At 41.3% G+C, this 23,871-nt stretch overlaps 1 protein-coding gene across 1 annotated transcript; it reads right to left on the bottom strand.

Annotated features, from left to right (window-relative positions):
- Positions 1-23,064, bottom strand: slc4a10b (solute carrier family 4 member 10b). The gene is made up of 23 exons (XM_030786639.1): positions 22,989-23,064; positions 20,162-20,305; positions 19,352-19,490; positions 18,018-18,178; positions 16,507-16,695; positions 13,559-13,647; positions 11,547-11,704; positions 10,950-11,037; positions 10,372-10,518; positions 8,091-8,191; positions 6,944-7,118; positions 6,479-6,612; positions 5,403-5,648; positions 4,851-4,956; positions 3,444-3,605; positions 2,917-3,030; positions 2,665-2,826; positions 2,020-2,271; positions 1,594-1,662; positions 1,314-1,487; positions 878-1,000; positions 485-549; positions 1-118 (listed from the first exon to the last, which is right to left on the bottom strand). Exons 1-23 carry the CDS (start codon positions 23,023-23,025, stop codon positions 1-3), a joined length of 3,153 nt encoding a protein of 1,050 aa, XP_030642499.1. The 5' UTR covers positions 23,026-23,064.
- Between the last annotated feature and the right edge of the window lie 807 nt (positions 23,065-23,871).

Below are 23,871 nucleotides of genomic sequence, written 5' to 3'. Positions count from 1 at the left end.
TCAAAACCTTTTTGAGGTTGGATCATTTTTGGAATTGTCTGAGTTGACGACTCTCCAAGTGTTTCCAAAGGAGGCTTTGGACATCTCGTCAGAGATGTTCACTGTGGCTGGATCATCCCTGGCAACAGCACAACAGGCTTATGAACCATCAAACTTTAAACAGAAACAGTTCATAAATAGCATTCTACCATACCGCTGAATTTTAGACTGCCATAGCAATGTATCAAATATACATTACTACAAATTATAGTAAACTGCTATCAAATGACTAACTAGCACACACACACACACACACACACACACACACACAAATATATATATATATATATATATATATATATATATATATATATATGTGTGTGTGTGTGTGTGTGTGTGTGTGTGTGTGTGTGTGTGTATATGTATGTATGCATGTATGTATGTATGTATATACATGCAGTAAGAAGAAGTTGTCAAGAACAGAAGAAGCCATGTTGGCACATACTTGTAATGTCCCTCCAATGGCACTTGCACTATTCCTTCTTCCTCTGCCAAAATGCTTTGTTCTTCCTGGCAGTGAAAAACAAAAAGTTTTTATTCCCCCCGTTTCTATCCAAGCAACGAAAACATCAGATAATCACAGTCTTCACAGCCTTCAATAAGAAGACATTTTTTCCTACTTTAAAACACAACCTCTTCAGTTTGAGTTGTCTGAGTGAGCTGACCCAAATGACTCCTGTGGTAAGCACAGTTTGTTAGCGCTGACACGAACCATTAACTCACTGATGGGGGAAGTGTTGTATTTAAACTCTATTCACAGCACTAATGAGTAAATCTACTGTGTTGTTTAAAATAGAGATGTCCTGTATCAGTCAGGATTAGTCAACCGCGTCCACACCTCTTTTTCCGCATCCTCCAGTTTCTTCTTCTTGCTCTCTGGCATGAGGTCGTCCAGCCAGCTCAGCTCTCTCTTAGTGAATATAAAATCCAGAAGCTTCCGGATGAATACCAGAGCCAAAACCTGTCAGGAACACAGCCAGAACCATTTTCAGACAGAATGGTCACCGCTGCGTTAGTACATTTCTTTTTAATGATTGCTCAGATGTTATACAGTTTAATTCCTAGCCACTGTGCTGTTTAGCATATGACAAGTAGCGCATCGGTCAGCATAGGTATCTGCATATGTGATTAGAAACACACACATGTTTAGTTTGGTGAGAATGGAGAGAGAGAGAGAGAGAGAGCGAGAGAGAGAGAGAAAGACAAAGAAAGAAAAGGAAAGGAAAGGAAGGAAAAGGAAAAAAGAATAAAGGAAAGAAGGAGAGCTCCTTTACCATCATGGGAAAGACAATGGCAGCTCTGGAGGTTTTGATAATCCAGAGGAGAGCGAGACAGCTAAGCTGAATGATGGTGAACAGGTGAACTTTTCTCAGTGGAACATGTCGCAGGTATATGAAATCAGGCTGGTGTTTCGCTGGCATGCCAAACAGCTTGAGACGATCAAAGAACTGTACAAAAAGGAAAACAATAACAGACACATGTAAAAGATCACAATACACAAACTTTTTGGATGTTAATTCTGTCCACAAGGTAATCTCGAAATTGGCGTTTTACCTGTATTCCTCTGAGTGATGAGGCCCCCATATAAAGAAATACTCCATACAGCACAGGCATAGGAATAAACTGACAAAGAAACAAACCAAACCAAAGTCAATGCACAATAAAAATGCAATGACAAAGAAATAAAACTAATCACAAAACAACAAACAAGATGTTTAATACTATCCATTCAATTGCAATATTAGTGTATTAACTAGATTGAACCAAGTTTGAAATGCTCCAAAAAGGCCCCCTTCTATCTTCCACATAATCTCTTTCCCCATCAGCTAGTCCTTCTGATTCTACTTTTCAAAGGCTTTATGTCGTAAGCATTATTTCTTCACAAACTATGAACTACTAACCACTATTCACAATGACATATTTGGTCCTATAGAGATGAGCAGAGTGTTCAATTCTCAGAGTGTGAACTGTGGGTCTGACCTTCAGTACAGAAGTCATGAAAACAGAGCAGCCCATGAGGAGAAAGATCATGAGTCCAGTGAAACGTTGCTCTCTGATGCCCAGAAACTTGGGCTGTTCGCCTGGAGCAGAGCATTCGGACTCTAGTTTCAGACTGTTCACATGGGAGATGGACAGCACTGTCGCCGCCACAAACCATGGCAACCCCATCACAGAACACACGCCCAACATCACCCCCACCATAAACAGATCCAGGTGGTACCCACAACCTTTCTGCAGGCAGACAGAGGAGAGAAAACGCTCTTACACGGACTATTGTATTGGAATTATATTAGAATAAGAGCAAAGAACTGCATTAGTCAACATGCATATTATGTCATAACACAACTTTGGGAATAATGAATGGCCTTAATTATATTATTAATAATTTTTAAAATTAATTCTCCTTCTCTCTCAAAGAGAGGTAAACAGATGCTATTTGTGAAGTCACAGAACTGGAAAAATCAGAGAGAGAACAAATACATAAATAAATGAAATTAAATAACAATTGCTTTTACATTATTGCATATTAGTATTCTGCTGTGTTTTACAGATTGCTTGAGGTAAAAAAAATGAACAAAAACGTTTGTAGTCGCTTTGAAGCGGAGTTTTGAAATCTCTGAATACCTTTAGTTTGTGTTCCTTCCTGTTGATGATGACAGCAGTGATCTGTTGATCCATAAAAATGAGAATGGTGCACAGCAGAGCCGGGATCACTGTTACCACACAGGTCCACCACGGGTTTGGACCAATGGGACTAATCAACCAGCCACGATCATCTCTGGTTGGCTGGAAAGATTTTAAATGTTGAACATAGGCAATAATATTAAGCACATACGCTAGAGAAAATACAGTGAGTATGTATTATCAATGTGTTACCTTAAACTGATTGGGGACTTTAAGCTTGGGTGAAGGCACACCCAAAGCGTAGTCGACAAGAACCATGGTTAGAATGGTGATAAATACGGCAAAATCACTGATGATGGCCCTGACCTGAGGGAGATCACACACAAACAGTGCACATATGAACCCTTCTTTTTATTAATGACTCTTATATCACAGACCTTACATCACAGTCTGGAACACGCAGACCAGACAAAGAAAAGTCTGCAGCATTAGTAGTACCACTATACAGCCAGCAGATGGCATGAGTGCACAGCGTTACTGACTATAGGAATGGAAACTTGTTCAATGATGTCGTCTGTCTTGCTCACTCTCTCTCTCTCTCTCTTTCTCTCAAAAACACAGTTTGTATGCGTGTACGTGTGTATGTGTGTGCATGTGTGCGTGCCTGTGTGTATCTGTGTGTCTTTGAGAGTGAGTGTGCATGTGTGTGTGTGTGTGTGTGTGTGCCTGCGCATGCACACATGCATGTACGTGTCTGTGTGTGTGTGTGTGTGTGTTACCTTGGTTGGAAAGTATCGGCTAGTTTTGAACTCTTTGAGGAAAGCAGACATGGTGACAGTGGAGAAGAACAGAATGACAGACCAGAAGAGAACATCAGGGATATATGGACCATGGGGGCCACAGGCTGAACCAACAAACTCTCCACGCCTCTCTATACAGTCCTGACATAGAGAACGAGAGAGAGAGAGAGAGAGAGAGAGAGAGAGAGAGAGAGAGAGAGAGAGGAGAGAGAGAGTTTGTAAAATAACTGATTACAGAATTATCAGGAACCATGTCAAAAACACATTTTTGAAACTACTCTACATGACCAGATGTTCCCCCTTTTTTATTTCAGGGTTGGGCATAGTTACATAAATGTTTTTTTTTATATAGATTTACCTCTTCGAATTAAAAGATAATATTTCTGTGAAAGCCGTGGTCAGTTTTCTTAGAAATGGACTGAGAAAACTGACCATGAGTTTCATAGAAACATTACACTGTTACATAACAGCTGTAAGACACCCTAGACACCCCCCCACCCCGATAAGCAACCTGTCTTAAGCAGTCATAATCAGAAACATACAAGGCTCTGTTCTCACACTGTTAACACAGCGCACTATCGGTTATGGAGAATAGAGCTATTACTGAGTTCTGAACAAAAGTAATGTTTAATAAGGTATGTGACACTGGAACAGAGAAAAATCATGAATTTTGTTATACAGTAATGCTGCAGGGTTACACAAGAAATAGGGAGAACTGTTGTTAAGACTTAGCATTAGCGTTCAGTAGAACTGGTTGACTACCATTCTGCATCATCCTAGTGTTTGTGCCGATGAGCCACTGCACCACTGAAAGTACAGATGCGAACATTATATCTTTTTTTTTTTTTTTCTTGGAAATTTCAGCGACACACTCCTTTCTGAAATATGTTCCATTGTGTATTTAACCTGCTTTCAGTAACACACTTGGACATGTTCTCTTTAGGTAAAGGGGTTGAGGTATTAACATTGGCCACACACACGTGTATTGTTATCACAAGCCACGTCTTTGCTTACTCCAAAGCAAGCTGGACTCAAACGGTTTGCATTTATGGTGATTTGTCATAGCTAATCCAGCATAATCCAGTCCACATGTCCTTAATCTGCATTACTAAACCATCATCATCTGCAAATCACACCACTTAAAAATGCACTCAATTAATTTTTTTTGTAACTTTTTTTTTTTTTTGACAGTGGGTTTGAACCGTTCCATATACTCATTCCTCACAAATGGGTGAGGCTCTACTATTTTATTTTCAAGATCATGGTTTCTGAAAGATTAAAAAAAAAAAAGTGTGGATGAACAGTTGTTTTGTGTTTCGCCTGTTTTGCTTAGGGAGCAATTTTAGTTTCACAGAGATAAGAGTGAGAATATGAGAACCTGCTGACCTCAACCTCCAGTGCTTCCCAGTAGATCTCAGAGGCAGTGATGTTGTTCTGTTCCCAGTACTCCAGCGTGGCATTACTGGGGTTTGCCGGCTCAATACATGCACACCTGACCAGACAAAAACCCACACACACACACACACACACACACACACACACACACACAAACCAGAGAAAATAAGGGCTCATGGTAAGGCCTTTAACGCTTATGAAAAATAGACTGAAAAATAATATTATTATTGCTGCCAGCAAAAAACTTGAGCAAACACCAAAATACTTAGGAAACACTGTAATAAAAGAACTACCATCTCCTACGATCTCACTCTAACCAACACTGCACTACATTTCCCATACTAATGTACATACAACACACATACTAATAAACATAAAATGTTCCTATTTCAAAGTTATTCCTAGATGTACTCATGTTTTGCTAAATAATTCATTTTTAGTACATCACCACATATATTTCTTCACAAAAAACCTCTAAAACAATGTTAACATAAGGGGTTAATAAGCTTACTATCACTAACATGACAGAGAGCGTGTTCTTACGAGTACTGTGTGAGTTTGTCCAGGTTGTTGTTCATATTGATGGGGTAGGTCTCCCCAAGGTGGATGAGTTTTTCCAAAGCCTCATAGATGAAGATGATGCATATGAGCGCGGCAAAAGCCTCCTCTGTAAAGCGAGTGATGTAGCAGACGAGTGAACTGGCGTCCGTGGCCACCAAGACCAAGCAGAGGAAGGCGGTCCAAAGCCCGATACACACTCTCAGGGAGAGGTAGGACAGCCCATACTCCCTATGGAAACAACCGATACATGCTGTATTCAACACGGGAAGAACAGACGGCTCATCATTCCCTTAAATGTCAGGTAAATGACCATACATGTTTGTCTGGCCTCCAAACGTCGGATTGGAACTGCTACATCTTACGTTTGGAGGCTGATGCAGGTTGATTTGACGCTGTATTCAAATCTGGATTTTACAGTACAAAACAGTAGGCCTACCGATGGCAGAAATTATAGAGATCATTTCACTGGCAAATTTTTTTTTTTTTTTACATGCCCCGTTTCAAAATTCCGAACACACCAAGTTTATCGTTTGTCATCCTTTCTAACTTGCACGTCTGAAACGGCTGGATGTATCAGAACAAAGCGAGCACAGCCTCTAAAGAACATGTATAATTCAATATAAGTCTTTTTTCATTGAGTTCAGGTAGGAAAGGGGGGCAGGAGAGTCAGTATTTAAATGTTTATGAACTTGAATGATTATTCTAATGCATTAGAGGCATATCTGATCCAGATCTACATACATTTCAATCCAATTTAAATAACATTTGGTTTATGCATGGCAGCGGGTCATAGGTATTCTATAAAAAAAATCCTTAACTTAAAAGCAACAGATATAAATATCATCTGATTGTTCAGTAATCTACAGAGGACCATTAAAAAAATTATGAATAATATTTATGTCATTTTTTTTTTTTTAAATACTCGTGCACTCGCATATTAAAGAGATTAACAGATAGGTGACCTAAATATGTATAGCAGTGATGCGACCGAACTGTTGACTGCTGACGATACTCTATGATTTCATTTCGTTATAATTCCTACTCAAAAAAAGGCATACTTGCAAAATTTGAACAAAATCTTCTCAAACACCAGTACAGGACCAGTGCTTCCCAGTATGGTAAGGGGCTGACCAGCAAAGAGCGAATAGGCGATTCCTGTCATCGAGGCTCCAAACAGAGACTCAATGGCACTCTGTTAGAGGAAAAGAAAAGAAGAACTCTGCTGTTTAAATCTATGAAACCTTAATCGAAGGCTCATCTCTAAACCACAGAGGGCACTGAAATGATTTCAGTGAGCGCTTTAATGTACAAATTCTTAATTATACTGATCATAAGTAAAGCACACTTTGCTATCCTGCCTTGTATTAAATTAGGAATATTACTTCTCATTTGTAGCGCTGTTTACAAACTACGTATTCACATATCGGCACTCAGATTTTTCCATTGGCCTTCACAAAGAGTGTATACATATTTCTCTGATTCGTTTCAAGCTGAAATTGATATCGTTCGCGGTCCAGTCTTACTATGCGTCCTTCCGTGGCCTCTCCCAGCAGTCCTCCGAAGGTGATGACAGGGGACATGCAGGCGCAGTACAGGAAGAGGAAGGAGGCCAGACACTGGAGGCTCAGAGCATCTGTGTAGTCTGACAGGTAGTGTGGAGCCTTACGCTTCACATCCAGAACAAGCCCACCAAACAGCCTGACAGTCAAACAGAAATCAAATGAATCGTCTGTGCTCGCGCCAGGGTGAAAATATATGCGTTGATCTCAAATGGAGAGATGCTGTTTTCTTCTCCTACAGATTTCTGATTCTCCGAGTAGTTTTTTATCTGGAAGTTTTCATTTGCGATTTCTTTTCCTCTTCCTCTCTTTTTTCTTTTCTCATCTCGTATATTCTGTTCCTATAAAAGTTTACTCTTTATAGAATAGCAAATGTTTCAGAACAACAACAATGCCCAAGGTTTTATTGAGGTCTAAAATAGCACACTGCAAAATATAACATTTTTTATTGAATTTCAGAAGGGGGAAAATCTGATTTCAGACTTTATACTAATATTTAGCTCTTTCTATTTTTTACATATACATATCTAACTCATGAAGACATTAAGCCATTAACGAGGGTTTGTTGAGTATCAGTTCATGAGCCCCCTTTTCAGGACAAGAGAGGGATTTTTGAACAGAAGGAGGTTGTGTTTTGAAAGGAGAGAAAGTTGCTGGAAGTTGTGAAAACTGTCACTTGAGGGGTGGTCGTGGAGAAGGGGAGGGAGGGGGGAGTGAACAAATGTCACATGTGGCGTTTGTCCAGTGAGCTCACAGAGTGCTAGTCAGGGGGGGTCGATTGGTGGACTTCAGTGTGCTGCTAAGTAATGTCTCAAAATCTCACAGTTAGACCTAAAACTTGGCACCATTCAGGAAACTTAGACAAGATTTTTTTCTAGACCTTCCAAATTCTCCGCAATGTAACCTACGCGTGTTTGCTGAAGTCAGTACAAAGACTGTGACATCTCCTCTTTGTTTTCTGATTCTCCAATGACTTTGTTATTTTTAGTTTATTAATATTTATGTCCACCAGAGCAGTGGGGAGCACAGCAGTCCTTTCTCAGATCTCATAAGAACTGACACACACACACACACACACATGCAAGCACACCCACAGTGCACTCCAACTGACCTTCCTGTGCGTTGAAGCTCGGGGCCGCCATGGCCTCCATGTTCCTCTGCTTCTCCCAGCTCTGTGGTACCATTGGGTACTGCAGGGATCTTACGCTTCTCCTGTTATACACAGCACAAATCTGTCAGCACTGACTCTACTATCACAACATAAACCTGTCAGCACTGACTCTACTGTCACAACATAAACCTGTCAGCACTGACTCTACTATCACAACATAAACCTGTCAGCACTGACTCTACTATCACAACATAAACCTGTCAGCACTGACTCTACTATCACAACATAAACCTGTCAGTACTGACTCTACTGTCATAACATAAACCTGTCAGCACTGACTCTACTGTCATAACATAAACCTGTCAGCACTGACTCTACTGTCACAACATAAACCTGTCAGCACTGACTCTACTATCACAACATAAACCTGTCAGCACTGACTCTACTGTCACAACATAAACCTGTCAGTACTGACTCTACTATCACAACATAAACCTGTCAGTACTGACTCTACTGTCATAACATAAACCTGTCAGCACTGACTCTACTATCACAACATAAACCTGTCAGTACTGACTCTACTATCACAACATAAACCTGTCAGTACTGACTCTACTGTCATAACATAAACCTGTCAGTACTGACTCTACTGTCACAACATAAACCTGTCAGCACTGACTCTACTGTCACAACATAAACCTGTCAGCACTGACTCTACTGTCAGAACATAAACCTGTCAGTACTGACTCTACTGTCACAGCATAAACCTGTCAGTACTGACTCTACTGTCACAACATAAACCTGTCAGCACTGACTCTACTATCACAACAGAAACCTGTCAGCACTGACTCTACTGTCACAGCATAAACCTGTCAGCACTGACTCTACTGTCATAACATAAACCTGTCAGCACTGACTCTACTATCACAACATAAACCTGTCAGCACTGACTCAACTATCACAGCATAAACCTGTCAGCACTGACTCTACTGTCACAACATAAACCTGTCAGCACTGACTCTACTGTCACAACATAAACCTGTCAGCACTGACTCTACTATCACAACATAAACCTGTCAGTACTGACTCTACTGTCACAACATAAACCTGTCAGCACTGACTCTACTATCACAACATAAACCTGTCAGCACTGACTCTACTATCACAACATAAACCTGTCAGCACTGACTCTACTGTCACAACATAAACCTGTCAGCACTGACTCAACTATCACAACATAAACCTGTCAGCACTGACTCTACTATCACAACAGAAACCTGTCAGTACTGACTCTACTGTCACAACATAAACCTGTCAGCACTGACTCAACTGTCACAACATAAACCTGTCAGCACTGACTCTACTATCACAACAGAAACCTGTCAGAACTGACTCTACTATCACAACAGAAACCTGTCAGAACTGACTGTACTGTCACAACATAAACCTGTCAGTACTGACTCTACTGTCACAACATAAACCTGTCAGTACTGACTCTACTGTCACAACATAAACCTGTCAGTACTGACTCTACTGTCACAACATAAACCTGTCAGTACTGACTCTACTATCACAACATAAACCTGTCAGTACTGACTCTACTGTCACAGCATAAACCTGTCAGTACTGACTCTACTGTCACAGCATAAACCTGTCAGTACTGACTCTACTGTCACAACATAAACCTGTCAGCACTGACTGTACTGTCACAACAGAAACTTGTCAGAACTGACTCTACTGTCACAACATAAACCTGTCAGCACTGACTCTACTGTCACAACAGAAACTTGTCAGAACTGACTCTACTATCACAACATAAACCTGTCAGCACTTTCATTTCTGTTTGACTGTCAGCCTGCTAGCACTGACTCTACTGACTCAGTAAACACATGTTAGAACTGATTCCAATGACGCAGTAAACACCTGTTAGCACTGACTCTGTTGACTCCGTAAACACATGTTAGCACTGACTCCAATGACTCAGTAAACACCTGTTAGCACTGACTCTACTGACTCAGTAAACACCTGTTAGCACTGACTCTACTGACTCAGTAAACGCCTGTTAGAACTGATTCCAATGACTCTCAGTTCATTAGTCAGCACTGGCTCCTCTGACTCATAAAGCAGCTCTTGCTTTACACGAACACAAAATTTAAAGAATTATTTCTCTGGTTTGAAGTCCCGTCCAGCGCGGTATGCATCATGTTTTTTGCTCTTTTAAGCAACAGATCTAGTTGTAGCTGTTGTCTCACAAAGACTATAAAAACTGTGGGCCACACACCTGTGAAGGAACATTTTTGGGAGGCTCTATTCTAATGGAGGGATCCCATTCCCCTGGTGGCAGTACAGTCACTTGGTCAAGAAACTCATCAATTCCAGCTATTAGGTCATTGCGGTCCTTTGCTTTGTAAGCAACATCATGGAAAACCTGAAAAAAAACACAATAGTTTCATGTCCTTCTTTCACTTTCTTGATTTTTTTCTCTCTAGGTCAGTTCAGCCCCATCTAAATCCAGTTTTACAGAACTGATCAGATTTGAGGACAAGAAATCTCATCAAATATCGGTATGGTCTTCACATTAATGTGTCCTCATTGCGTTGCCATGACAACGCTAAGTAATGGTCATGCAGGAAAGCGTCGTGGTGACTAATTAGCTAGTGTGTGTGTGTGTGTGTGAAAGACTGAGGACTCTGGAAGTCATTTTATCACCTCTAGGAGTGACAGGGAACTGTGACTTAGCTGTGAAATGGCCCCGGCTGCTGCTCTCCCTCATACAGAACATATCTAACAAAAGACCACGAGCGAAGACCAGGCGTTCTGGAACAGATTTTCAGGCCTGTTAGAAAAAGTGTTGCTTACCTCATCTGTCATTAGTGTAGCAATTGATCTACCAATCTCATGGTATTGTGGTCCCTTCCCCAGAGGCCCCAGGAGAATGAAGAGAAACCTGATTTATATACAGATATAAAATTTCAATCAGTCAGAGGCTTATCTGAATGACAAAACACAGACAAAACAGCAATAATAGACCTTGTAAGCCCTTGCAGGTGATGTAAACTACATTCATTCATAATGTGGAGAGAAGCCAATATGATTTCCCATTGTGGTTTGAGTGAGCATGTTCTGACATTCTGTACCAGGGAAAGAAACACAAAGGGCATAGGAAGTAATAGCCTACATAAAGTACATTATTATATAAACCGCTTCTTATTATCTGATGGAGATTACATTTCAAGCAGTGTCTTTGCTTGGTTTAATTTTGAAGGTCCTCTCTCGTCATTGAACTTCAGGAGTATTGTATTGTATTTTTTACTGCATGCCAGTGTACTGCCAGTGATAACTGGACAGAGTGGTGTGATCCGAGATAAGACGCCACCCACCCCTAACCAACCCCCCCCCCCCCCCCCCCCCCCCCCACCACCCCCGAGCTGGTACACAGGCTAATCAGATGCGGACCTGGTGGTGATTGGAACCTCAGCGAGCCCATTGAGCAGGACAGCAGGAGACAGACGCACAAACGCTACCACCGGCCGCTCCAAAAACTCCAACTCCCCCACCAGGATGTTGGAGGCCTCTGCACCCGGCGGGATTTTCTTCATAAAATGTAGATCTATCTGCAGGGACAGATTACAACATGAAATCAACTTAACATAACGCACAAAGGTTTAAAACAACTGTATAGTCTTTTCCATGCCATTCCATTTACTGAGAAAACAGTCATCGTGTATATCCGGCATGACACCCTCACTGACAATATTTCTGGATGCATCCGGATAAGATCACTGTGGCATATGTCATAAGCACCTAAGCTTGCAGACGCGACTGATGTAAAAATACCGAGATTATGTTCATATGCAAAATCTGGATGCCAGAGAGTTGCGTAATGTTTCATAAGGTTACGATCACTTGTTTTCCATCCTGCTTAATCGACAATAGACATACACACGCGCGCGCACACCACACACACATTCACACACACACACACGCACAGGCCTCAGAGCACTGAAGCTATCAGTATTCTGCTGTTGTCTTTTATAGAGCTGCACTGCGTCTTTTCTGATGTGTGTGTCTTAAAGACACAGGGTCTGCTGGAGAATACAGGTCTAGGGAGAATACAGGCTCACAGAAAAACATCCTCAACTTACTGACAACTATCCACATATACAATTCTCAACTGGTGACACTTCTGCTTCTGAGACTGATAGTACACCTTATCACTTTTTGCAGATGGTATTAGATTGGATTAGATTAGATTCAACTTGGTATTAATACAATTATATGTTATGAAATGTTAATTTCATTCTTAGTTCCACAGGATTATCATGTTAGCTGTAGTTTGGGAATAGGTAATGCCCTACATGGACTTGTAACTGAGTAAGAGTGAGACATTACTCATTACAGTGTAATTAATCAACCTCCAAAGCAGCAAATGGATTGCTGCCATAAAAGGTGTTCCCTGATGATTATAACAAAACACCCAGAAAAATAAAACTGGGCACTTACAGAAAAGTCACAGTAACCTACACACATACACATACACACACTCACACACGCACACACATACACACACACACGCACACATACACACAAAAACACACAGAATTTAGCAGAGCCCCTGAGTGACAGCGCTTTGGATGATTTACAGAAGCCACAGGAAGGGCAGAAGGCCATGTTTGCAGATAAATCTGACGATGGGATGAAACTACTTTTAACCCTGACAGAACAGCACAGTGAGGACAGACTGAGGTGGGTGCAGGTCAGTGCGCTATTATACTGCAATCCACTGCCATTTAAATCCTAATCCACACATGAAGGCAAATTCAATGAATTACATTAAAATTTCCATTAGCTTTTAATTCTGGCAGAATTGGTCCCAGAGCTAAATATACCTGCAACACTGCTTATATTAAGGAAAAAAAAAAATCCACGCTAATGGAATTCCAGATAGCTATTGTGCAATAGAGTTCCGTGAAAAAGAGCGGAATTCTAGGAGACAACATGCTCCGACTAACAAGGGCAATTCATCACGTAATTAATTGGCTTGTTTTGTTATTTATTTTTACTTCAATTAATTACTGAGTCAGAGCCATCTATTCTGAATAAAACATTGTACCTGCACAAAAACATTTACATGCATTTTTTATATGCACAAAAATGTCAATGCACCTGTGGAGTTCAGAACAAAACAGAACCAATTGACAGCTCATTGTCTCTATGGGGACTTAATGAAAATGAAAATGAAGTGATAAAAGGGAATAAAAAGACGAGGCCAGCTACTGCCATTGTCCAAACAGGAGACAATTAACTTTAATTCAGTGAGTGTTTCTCAGAGATCAACAAGCGTCATATTCTCTGTTTGACTGACATGTAGGAAGCTGGAAGTGGCGAGGCAGGTTGAATGGTGTAAAATCCAGGGGTTAATCTTGGGGGACTGTAGAAGCTGCGTTGTGAAGCTGCTCTCTTCTTACCTTACTGAAATCCACAGCGCTGTTCTCTCTGCTCACGTCACCCTTGCCCTCCGTGGCTGTGGGTTGTGTCTGAGGAGAAATCATCTGACCTATGTCACAGAGAGAAGAAAGAAAAAAAAAAAAAAACAGCTGGTCATTTACTGAGATAACAAACTTAACAGCTCTTTGCCACCGCTCAGCACACCAGGGTCAAATATGTATTTAAGCAATGTAATTGCCTGGCCCCAGTGCTAGCTGTCTTCAGTAACAACGTAATGGCCTGGCCCCAGTGCTAGCTGTCTTCAGTAACAACGTAATGGCCTGGCCCCAGCGATAGCAGTCTTCAATGCTCCTTTTCCTTGGGTCCCAGTTTGCTTTAGACAGAAGGGATAAAAACCCTTTGTATGTATTCAAGGGTTCACTTTACCTTGCTTTAGATTAACTTGACTTTTCCTATTAGAGCTTTAGGAAGGCAAATAAGTGGACATGGGACAAAGGCAGTAACATACCAACAATGGGACATGGTCGATTGCTCACTTAACTCAAATACATTTTCAACCCATGTGTGCTTCTCAGCAGCCCACCAATGCTAACCAATCACAGAGGTCGAAAAACCCAGTACCCCCTCTCAAACTTTATGTGAATACACTGAAACAGTGTACAGTAATGCACAGAACTGTGTGTTGCGTGGGAATGAATTCTGCTGTGACTGCTATAAGCTTTGATGGTAAGAGGGAATGATCAGGACTATCAGGACTACATGGTTACAAACATGAGATTAGCCAAGCACAGACAGAGAGAAAGAGAGAGAGAGAGAGAGAGAGAGAGAGAAAGAGAGAGAGAGAGAGAGAGAATAGACACAGAGAAATTAAACAGGTTAACGCTAATTTCAGTGTTTGATCCGCACTAACGCAGATGTTTTCTGTTTTGCATGGTAGCTGCAGCAGACAAACAGAGAAAGGTCAGTTTAGCTAACTGCATAGTCCCTACATAAAAAAAAACAAAAAAAAAAAACAAAAAAAAAAAAATCCACATGATACAAGGAACAGCCACATCTAGTCTACAAGCAAGAAATTTAGTATAAATTCCAATGCCGTTCGCTACCAGTGAAGTAGCACTAAATCCCTTTAGATGTCAGTGAGGATGAGGGATGATTACAAGAGTGGCCCAAATTGCATTACTTGCTTTTTAGGTCGATTTTTGCATTTAACACGCACTCCATGTGGCTGCTATATTGTGTAATTTTTTTAAACAGGCATTCCGTTAGGACTGATGCCTACAACACAGCCATAACAATCCACTCCAGTGTAACTACACCCACGGACTGACTCATTAAAGGGTTTTGGGTGCTTTTCATGGGTAAGCATTAGCATCTAAAAAGCTAGTGAATTTACTTCCTAAATATAACCGCTGTAAAAGGTGACAAATGTTCTAAACACAGCATAATATCAATGAACAGCACACACTGCTCTTATTATAAGAGGAGAAATATCGTCCCTATCCTTGTAGTAGCAATTATCTGCAGACTTCAACAATAAGTTCAGGGGCATTAAACAAATGGCATGCAGACTTGTACTTCAGGCTTTAGATCAGTATAAATAGGGGAAAAAAACTGATTCAGTTAAATAGAATTTTTTCCTTACGTTCCTTTAAGTGCTAAGTGTTCCTTTAACAACTGCACCGTTTGACTAAAACTTACAGACCTCAAGTCCATCTGACTTTTTAAAAAAGAGTTTCCTGCAAAATTGACAACATCTCGAGCAACTAAGAAGAATACCACCTTCACCAGTTATGATTTAGGAAGTGCTAGAGAAGAAAGTCTGTGAAGTTTTAAGTTGCCTGCTTCTGGGTCATCTTCTTTATCCTTGTTGAGGGTACTGGCCGTGTCCGCGGCCCGCTGGGAACGGGTGTGTGGATGGATGGAGTGAGTGACAGATGATTGTGGAAAGGATGTGGAGACAGACACACATGGAGGGCAACAGAATGCCCAGGAAACGCAGGATGGAACCTGCCTGTCACTCCGGCAACCAGCCGATCTAAAGGAACCACGCAGAGTGGACTTAAGGGTTGAACTGAAAGTTGAACCATCTGTCAGATACCCAATACCCATACACACACACAAACACACACACACGCACACACACACACACACACACACACACACACACGTTAGGGAGAGGTAAGAGAGGAAAGACAACAAACAATGTAGACATGTGAAATGAAATTGCATGTTTTACATATGATCCAGCATCAATTTTGAGGCAAGTGTAATGTCTGAAGAGCAGGAGAAAATGAACACAAAACTGACATAAACTGTTGACAGAAACATATGGCTGAGGAGACAAAGCAACCATAGACGCTCGCACATTAACAAAGGCAAGTATATACTGTGCAAAGAGCTGTAAATTCTTCTATAAAAAGCCTGTCTCACTATGCGCTTTCAATTTCTAATCTCTCCATCAAGCTCTTCATGTGGAGAAATCCACAGGAGCGTTGGACCTGTTCCAGACGATTGTATGTCAAATATAGTTCTGACATTCAAATCCAGACAGAGTGATCTTAAAAGCATCCATTTCATTTTTTACGGACATTCTAAAGCTTAAGTCCCGGCATACAGATGTCTAGATCCAAACCTCATTAACTTATTCGTTGGACTTACCAAAACATCTTTGTGAACTAAAAATATCCACACCAAAGCAAAAAAAAATCTCCAACTGACAGGCTTAAAGAGCAGATATGACACACAAAATATAATATCAGAGCAGTTATCTGTAAAGCTCCTCTTAGAAAAATATCTGTAGTAATAAGCGCTGACCAGAACTAAATGAGACTAAATTGACACTGAATCGGGATTAACAAACTTGACATTCACTGACGTAACTCAAACTAAATTCAGCTCAAATGAATCAAGTTAAATAGAACCAAATTACACTGGACCATTCACACTGGCCACGGTTTGTGGTTCTCACCATTCTTATCCATGGAGTGCGGCTCGGACTGTTTCCTGCCGATGTCGGCGAAGGAGCGGACGATGGGGATCCGGTTGGCAAATTTCTTTTGGTTCTGATGGTGGTGCTGTTTCAGGAGGGCCTCCCGGACCTTTTTCCTCACGTCTACAGGGAACGGGCCAGAAGCCTCATGCTGATCCAAAACCATATCTGAGCACAACATCGTGAAGAGAATCATAACTTTGAGTTTCAGCTAACGGACTGATTACCACACACCCGCAAAGCTTTATCATAGCTAAAAACCCAAGCATGGACCAGTACTACTCAGACTATAGATCCCCCTCACATCAGTTGTATAAAAAACAGTTACACAATAATCATTTGTGTCATCAATCAGTTTAGTAAAAAATGTTGGCACTATAGTACAGGTAATATGCTTCTAATGTCTTTCTCTTTATATGCATGAGTGAATACCTGAAGTGTAATTGAACATTTAGACAGATATAAAATAGATAGGTGTCGGTGGTTAAATGCATGCTGAGGTGTAGCATGTCAATGTCAGCTCTGGGGGTTAGCTCAGGTTCACTGCGGCACTGCTGGAGTCGAAAGTGACCGGCTGTAACAGTGTTAAATCTGAACATCATCCAGCTTGTGAATAATAAATGTGCTTTAATGAATTCATGGGATAGCATATGCAGTAGGTTTGATGTAATAAAACCAATGTAATGTAGGTGAGTTTAACAGCTCAGTCATAAATATTCAAAATGTTCCTGGCTTATTCAGGGAGAATCAACATTCTTTCTTTCCTGCAACAAGCAGTTAGCGTTACTCTTTCAACTTATGAGTAAATTATGAATCATGTTTTATAAATAGAACTCGAGAGGTCATTTTAGGGCATTGGAAAGAGATGACTTAGTTAGCAGAGCTTTGTCTGATGTATAATTTAGCACCTCAAGAAACTGACTCCATCAGACTACATCACCATTCATGAGATTAAAAAGCCCTTCAGATTCACTGAGCTCAAACAGTCTTATGTCTCAGCAGTCGTCTCTTGAGCCGTGAGCTAACGCACAGTCTGTGAGATGGTGTAAACACGCCATGTTCCACGGCTGTTCTGTTTGAGCTGAGCTACATGAACTGTAGTGGAAGTTAAGCTCTACTTAACAGCATTTCAGATAGAAATTTCAGATAGAAATTTCATTTTGTCTCTGGGTAAAATTGACCGTGTCCAACCGTCATGCCAGTGAGACTGCTAAGTAACTTCAGCTCCGGACTGTATTGTATAGACTGTGTTTCTGAGTACATTCTTCTGTGAAATCCAATGTACAAAGGGCTTTTTGGACTATACCATTTTATCTTAATCTGCATATTTATTCTTTGCTCTGTGTATTACAGTGCTATTCAGTTGTGCATTGGAGTTCTGCTGTCGGTGCAAATCAGCTATGTTCGCGGTTGTAAACCTGCACTTCGTTTAATGTAGAATAAAAAAAAAAAAAAAAAGAAAAACACGTTCGCTCTAGCAGGCTCATTACCGGCAATCTCCTCCAGAGAGTTGGCGCGCATGTCCAGTAAAACGATTCCGTTGAGAACACAGCTACGCAGCTCGAACAGACTGTGAAGCGAGAGCGTGGCCACGTACGGTTTACTCCACCTCTCCCCTCCGTCCTCTACATCCTCCTCAAACTTCAGCCACCTGCAACAAGGACAGCCGCTGTCACTGGCCTGAGCCAGCGGGTACACCTCAAACACAGCTGCTCCACCATATGGGGCCCAGAGCACTAATCAGCCAGCCAAGAGGAGGAGGGGTGGGTTGGTTGGTTGGTTGGACATACAGATCTTGTTAAATTATTCATTTTATTAAATGTATTAAATATTAAGAATCATTTCCAACTGTAGGATTGTCCTGCATTCTCTCTTGATCATGTCTCTCTTGCAATTATTTCTTAAAAGATGAAATTTCAAACTAAAAAAAGAGGATTTAAATAAAAGGAGGTGAAGAGTGGGTGCATTTCTCTGTGTGATCGGAAGAGGTGTTGGCATCGTTTTTTTCGGGGGGGGGGGGGATTCAAAGCGAGGGCAAAACGCCAAACATTTCAGCAGGATGGCATCGGGATGGAGCCAACCTGACAGAATTAAGCTACGACAGGCAGGGGCTGACAAAATCCAGCACAGCAGCAAGAGAAAAAAAACAAAAAACGCTGCGGAAAGATGCTCGGATGATTTTCGCCCGGCGTATGCTCCGTTCCTTGCCTTTTTCATTCTCGGCGAAGATTTGGCCTGCCGCACGCTATTTCGACCGCTCTCCTCACCGTTACTTTATTTAGCCCCCTCCCCTTTACGTTATTTAGATTCCAAAAAATGTTACACAACAGAGCCCCTTTTATATAACGTCAAGACAACGATTACTCAGCGCACCCAGAGAGCTGCGAGGCGAAAATCAGCATCAACGCATCCGCTTGCACAGAGATCATAATGAACAGAAGCAAAATAAAAAATCTTCACTGATATACTGCATATTATACAACTACAAAGTCGAGGCATTATACAAAGTACTCAGTGAGTTAACAGTCAGCATGCAGCAACAAGACATGACTATAATTACTCTTGAGAGGTTTTTTTTTTTTTTTTTATCAGAATCATCCTAACAAAGCATGAGACATTTGAGATCTTGACCTTTTAAGGTCAGTCAGAGTTCTCCTGGTTATGAGGAGGTGGTGAAAAACATGAACTCAGTGAACCCCTCCAGCTTCAAGCACTAGTCTGTAAATTACCAGTCAAGGGCAAGCAAAAGTCATTTCATAAAATAATTTTAGGTTCTTTTTTTAGGAACGAGGGCTGAATCTGATTGGCAGATGAGAGGTCACACCTGGCAGTTTCTCTCCATTCCGCATCCTCCCCCTCACGCATGCAGATCTCATCCAGCTCCGTGAACAGGTCATGCGGAATGTGCTCCTCATCATCATCTTCGGTGCCGAGCAGGAACTGTACTCTCTGAGACGGAGTGTCTGTGAACATAGGACCAAATCAGTGTAGAACTGAACCCTCTGTAACCCAGTTCCATTCCAATGCATTAACCAACATCTTCATGTTACATCCGTTCACTGTGGAGCCATTAACTATATCTACTGCATGAACAAAGCCCACGCTCAAACCCACTAGAGCCTTATTCAAAATTTAACGCGGAGAATATTTGGATGTCATATTAGGATGACTTAATTCTTCATCATATTTAACATTTATGTAATTATAGACACACAGCAGTATTTAACACTGCTCAGAGCCTGGTATACAGTAATTGGCGACAGCGACATGGCTGATTTCTGAACACAGTGGGTTAACTGTGTTACTCTGGCTGTACACAGACTGTGAAGGCTGAATGACTCATGTGTCTGCCACAGACAGATAAATGAGCACTGTGCCCAGAGTTCACAACATCCATAAGTTTACTGAAGGACGCACAGAGAGAGAGAGAGACAGACAGAGAGAGAGAGGGAGAAGAGGAGAGACAGAGCATCAGAGTGGGGAAGAGACAGACAGTGTGAGAGGGGGTGAGTGTGAGACACGTGGAGAGAGAAGGAGAGAGGGATAAAAAGAAGAGTGAAAGAAAAAAAGCAACATGAAAGAAAGAAAGAAAGAAAGAAAGAAAGAAGGAAACAAAGAGAGAGGCTAGTTTTACTGTATGTGGGTGATTCCCGCTCCTCTTCAAGTCCAGAGTCTCTCTCTCTGCTGCGTTTGCGGTGTCTGTGCCCGTGATGTCGGTGGCGTCTGTGAGTTCTCCTCCCCAGAGGAACGTGCACACCGATGTACAGAGTCCTATGTCCTGAACACAGACACAGAGTCATTAACACATAATCTCATCCAAGAGAGAAAATCCTAATCTGAAACCGAGTCAATGAGAAATTCCTACGACACAGACTTTGATTCCTCCCGAATGCAATAGACAGTGCGGTGGACAAATGTAGTCATTGTTTAAATATTTTCCACAAACCTCTTCAGAAAACGAACGAGCCTAAAGCATTCACTGTTATCACAGTAGTGTGTTCCTACCTCAGTGCTCTGCTGACTCTTTTCTCTTGGTTATTACAGTTATTGTACACAACCTGAGCAAAATATTTTCCCAAAATGAGTAAATAAATTGTATTGTGCTTAAGCCGGATTAAACACAATACAGTATGTGAGGTCGGGCCTCCAATGTTTCATCGAAAGCCGAATCTGACTGTGACATTAAGCGAATGAAATGACGAGAGACAAAGTTTTGGCTTATTTTTTTAAATCATTTTTAGTAGAAATTAGGTACAGAACTAAAGCCCAAGTCTGAGCTGTAGCATCTGTTTCTGCAGCTTCAGTAGTAGCATACTGTCCAAATCCCTGAACAAATCCCTTACTGATGTATGCTAGAGCGACAGCGGCAATGAGGCAGTTATCCCGCAATACTGCTCATGCTCTATCACAGACTTCCACTGCTTCGTCTCATGTTCCTGAGTTAAGCCCGCTAATGATAATTCATCGCCATGACAATGACGGCAGGATTAGCGCGTCCAAAGCATCAGCAGAAACCTGAAGTTTTTGCCACCATTTTTGTCTTTTTCATATGTTTCATGGCATCTTTTCTGTGTTGAAATGTAAATATTTGTCTGCACAACGTGTTGTACATGGTTGTGCCGTACTGCACTTTTGACAAGTCCTACTAATACTACATAAGTGTGTGTGTGTGTGTGTTAAGAGTTAGGTTTTTCTGGGTGAATAAAAAAAAATGCATTAAAATGTTCCTTTACACAGTAACCATGCTCTTAAAAGCTTTCCAAATCTCTTTGACACGATCCCAAATCAACAACACGCATACCCACACGCACACATACACACACCCACACACACACACATTTATATCTAATGTGATCCTCAGGCTGTGGCAGTCTCTCAGCCACCAGTTTGCAACAGGTCAAACCAGTCTACACTCAACCCTCTCACCAATGCCTCAGCACACTGCTAAATTAACGTCTAATTATAGACACGAAGCCAAATGTAAGTAACACTTCTGGCGCAGTCTTAGAGGCATCAGATCCTCCCCCTTATATCACTGGATCTTGGATGTCATCAAATGTAAGACTGTGTGTGTGCGTGTGTGTGTGTGTGTGTGTGTGTGTGTGTGTGCGTCTGTGGATGCCACTATTTACTTTTTGTGGCTCCGTCGTGCTACGTCTCTCTGGTAAAGGGAGAGAAAGAAATGCATGAGCTTGCATGGAAAAAAAAAATAAGTCCATGCCCAGATAGCATATCAGTGTTATGCCACACCAGCTGTGGCCAATCACTAACCACCATGGAACCAAGCTCCATAACCGCCATTCCACGGCACTGCCGTACGGTCAAAGCAGTATTGTCAATGCAGAAACAGAAGGGGAGTAACTATGATTCTGTGTTTTGACTACTATCATCAAATTACTATTTACAGTGTAGGGAGTTGGCATGTATGTACTTACTTAAGGTATGTCTCTATCTCCTATGTGTGCAGTGATGATCCAATAACTCCTCTCTTTCTTTGAAAAGAGACTGTCAAAACAACTAGAAAGACTATAATTATAACTGTTGTCTAAAAGAACACTATTTAAGAATGCTGCCAAAAAATAGCATCTCACAGTCAGTCATTGAAATACATATAATTATTTAGACCATATATGGGGATGGTACAAATAACCAATATTAAATAAAACACTATAATTACACTTTTGCGGTTGTGGGAAGTCGGAGTCAACCCTGTTTGTGTCCGTGGCTCTCTGAAAGACAGGGCCGGGTACAAAAATAGCTAATTTCCAGAGACTGGCTACAACGTTGTTGACGTCAAGTTCCACCAAGGAAACAAAGCACATTGTTTCTCTGTTTTTCTCTGCCTCTTTTTTTTCTCCCCTGAAGAGTCTCCTGAACATAAGAGACCCTCCGTTCAGGCATTCTTTCCTTCCTCTCATCGCTCCTGAAGGACGAACAGAAAAACACATCTTTTTTTTTTTCTTTTTTTTTACTTCCCTGACAGGCGGTGAGAGCAAACCATGTTTCTCATTTGCCACCCACCCACACACACACACACAGACACACACACACAGAGACACACACACACACAGTTTCTTCTGGCTCCTCAGCTTAAAGATGCAGAATGTAAGACTCGCTGTTCTTCCGTGGCTAATTTATCTAATGTGCTCTATCAGCTCAATTTGGGAATATTTAAGTTTGAAATGTCCTACAGGCATAGCTTAACTATCTTACTGAATCTTTGTATCTTTTGGCTCTTGTCGTTTTGGTACCTGGTTCAAAAACGACGCTTTTGAAAATCTCGAATGTTTTGGTTTTTGAACTCATAAATTCCAGTCACAAACATGAGTCGTTACACATTACGCACCTTCCTCAGCTCATCCAAACAAAGCTGCAGAACTACTGTGATACTGTCTGTACTGTTCTTTTGAGACACTTCATGTATGTCTTGTTTGTTTTGTTTTGCCTCTTTGTTTGTCTACCTTCAAGCTCCTCCTTCTCAAAGTTGGTCTTCAGCATGGTACGAGTACCTCCTCTGTCCACCACGGCTTCCTCATCGTTTCTCTGTTGGACAGAAACACGGGACCAGTCAACATGCATCCACAACAATGCTCAGAGAGTTTAAAGACCAGAGTGGTTGGGAACTGAGCACCACAAACGCCTGTACAAAAAAACCTAACAAGTATATAAAACCAAAGCAATAATGTAATGCATTCAGGTGTGCTCTGGAGAGTGCAGGAACAGTGAAATATAATCTTACAGTTCGCAGAATGGTAAAATACCGACGTCACATTTTTTGAAACGTGAGTGAAGGGGGGGAAACGATACTTGTTTTGTCCTTCTTACTGTCCTTTCCAGCCCTTGCATTTTCGACGTATTGTCCTATCACAAGATATTCACAGTTGAGGTCCCCGGGCAGTCACGGCGTAACATTACCTGCCTGCAAGCTTACGTCTTCCTGTGTGCTTACTGAGGACAATGCTTCTTTATTATGATCTGACCTTTGTCTACTTTTTCTGAATACTGCAAGAGCCAACCAAGCATCAAGCTTCACAAGACAGTTTCCATGGCTACTAATGTGGTCAACAGTTCTGATTCTCTTCATCCCTGCAGTGTAACAGTCGCACTGTAGAACAATTCTGTCACGTATTAAGTGGCTTTTCTCACTGATTACTGCCTAGCTTCTAAGTAAATATTCAGTAAGTTCTTTAACAATTAAGCAAAACAAACAAACAAAAAAAAAAATAGAATCAGAATAAAAAAGGAGAGAAAAACTTTGATGGTATATAGTTCTGTAAATGTGAGTGCCTTGACTGTCACAGGTACTAAAACCAATAGCTCAGTAACAATGTAGGGAAATGTTTA

The sequence above is a fragment of the Chanos chanos genome, chromosome 10 (genome assembly GCF_902362185.1).
Source record: "Chanos chanos chromosome 10, fChaCha1.1, whole genome shotgun sequence".
NCBI lineage: Eukaryota > Metazoa > Chordata > Actinopteri > Gonorynchiformes > Chanidae > Chanos > Chanos chanos.
Note: the sequence above shows the minus strand (reverse complement) of the source record. Positions and strands in the feature narration are given on the sequence as shown.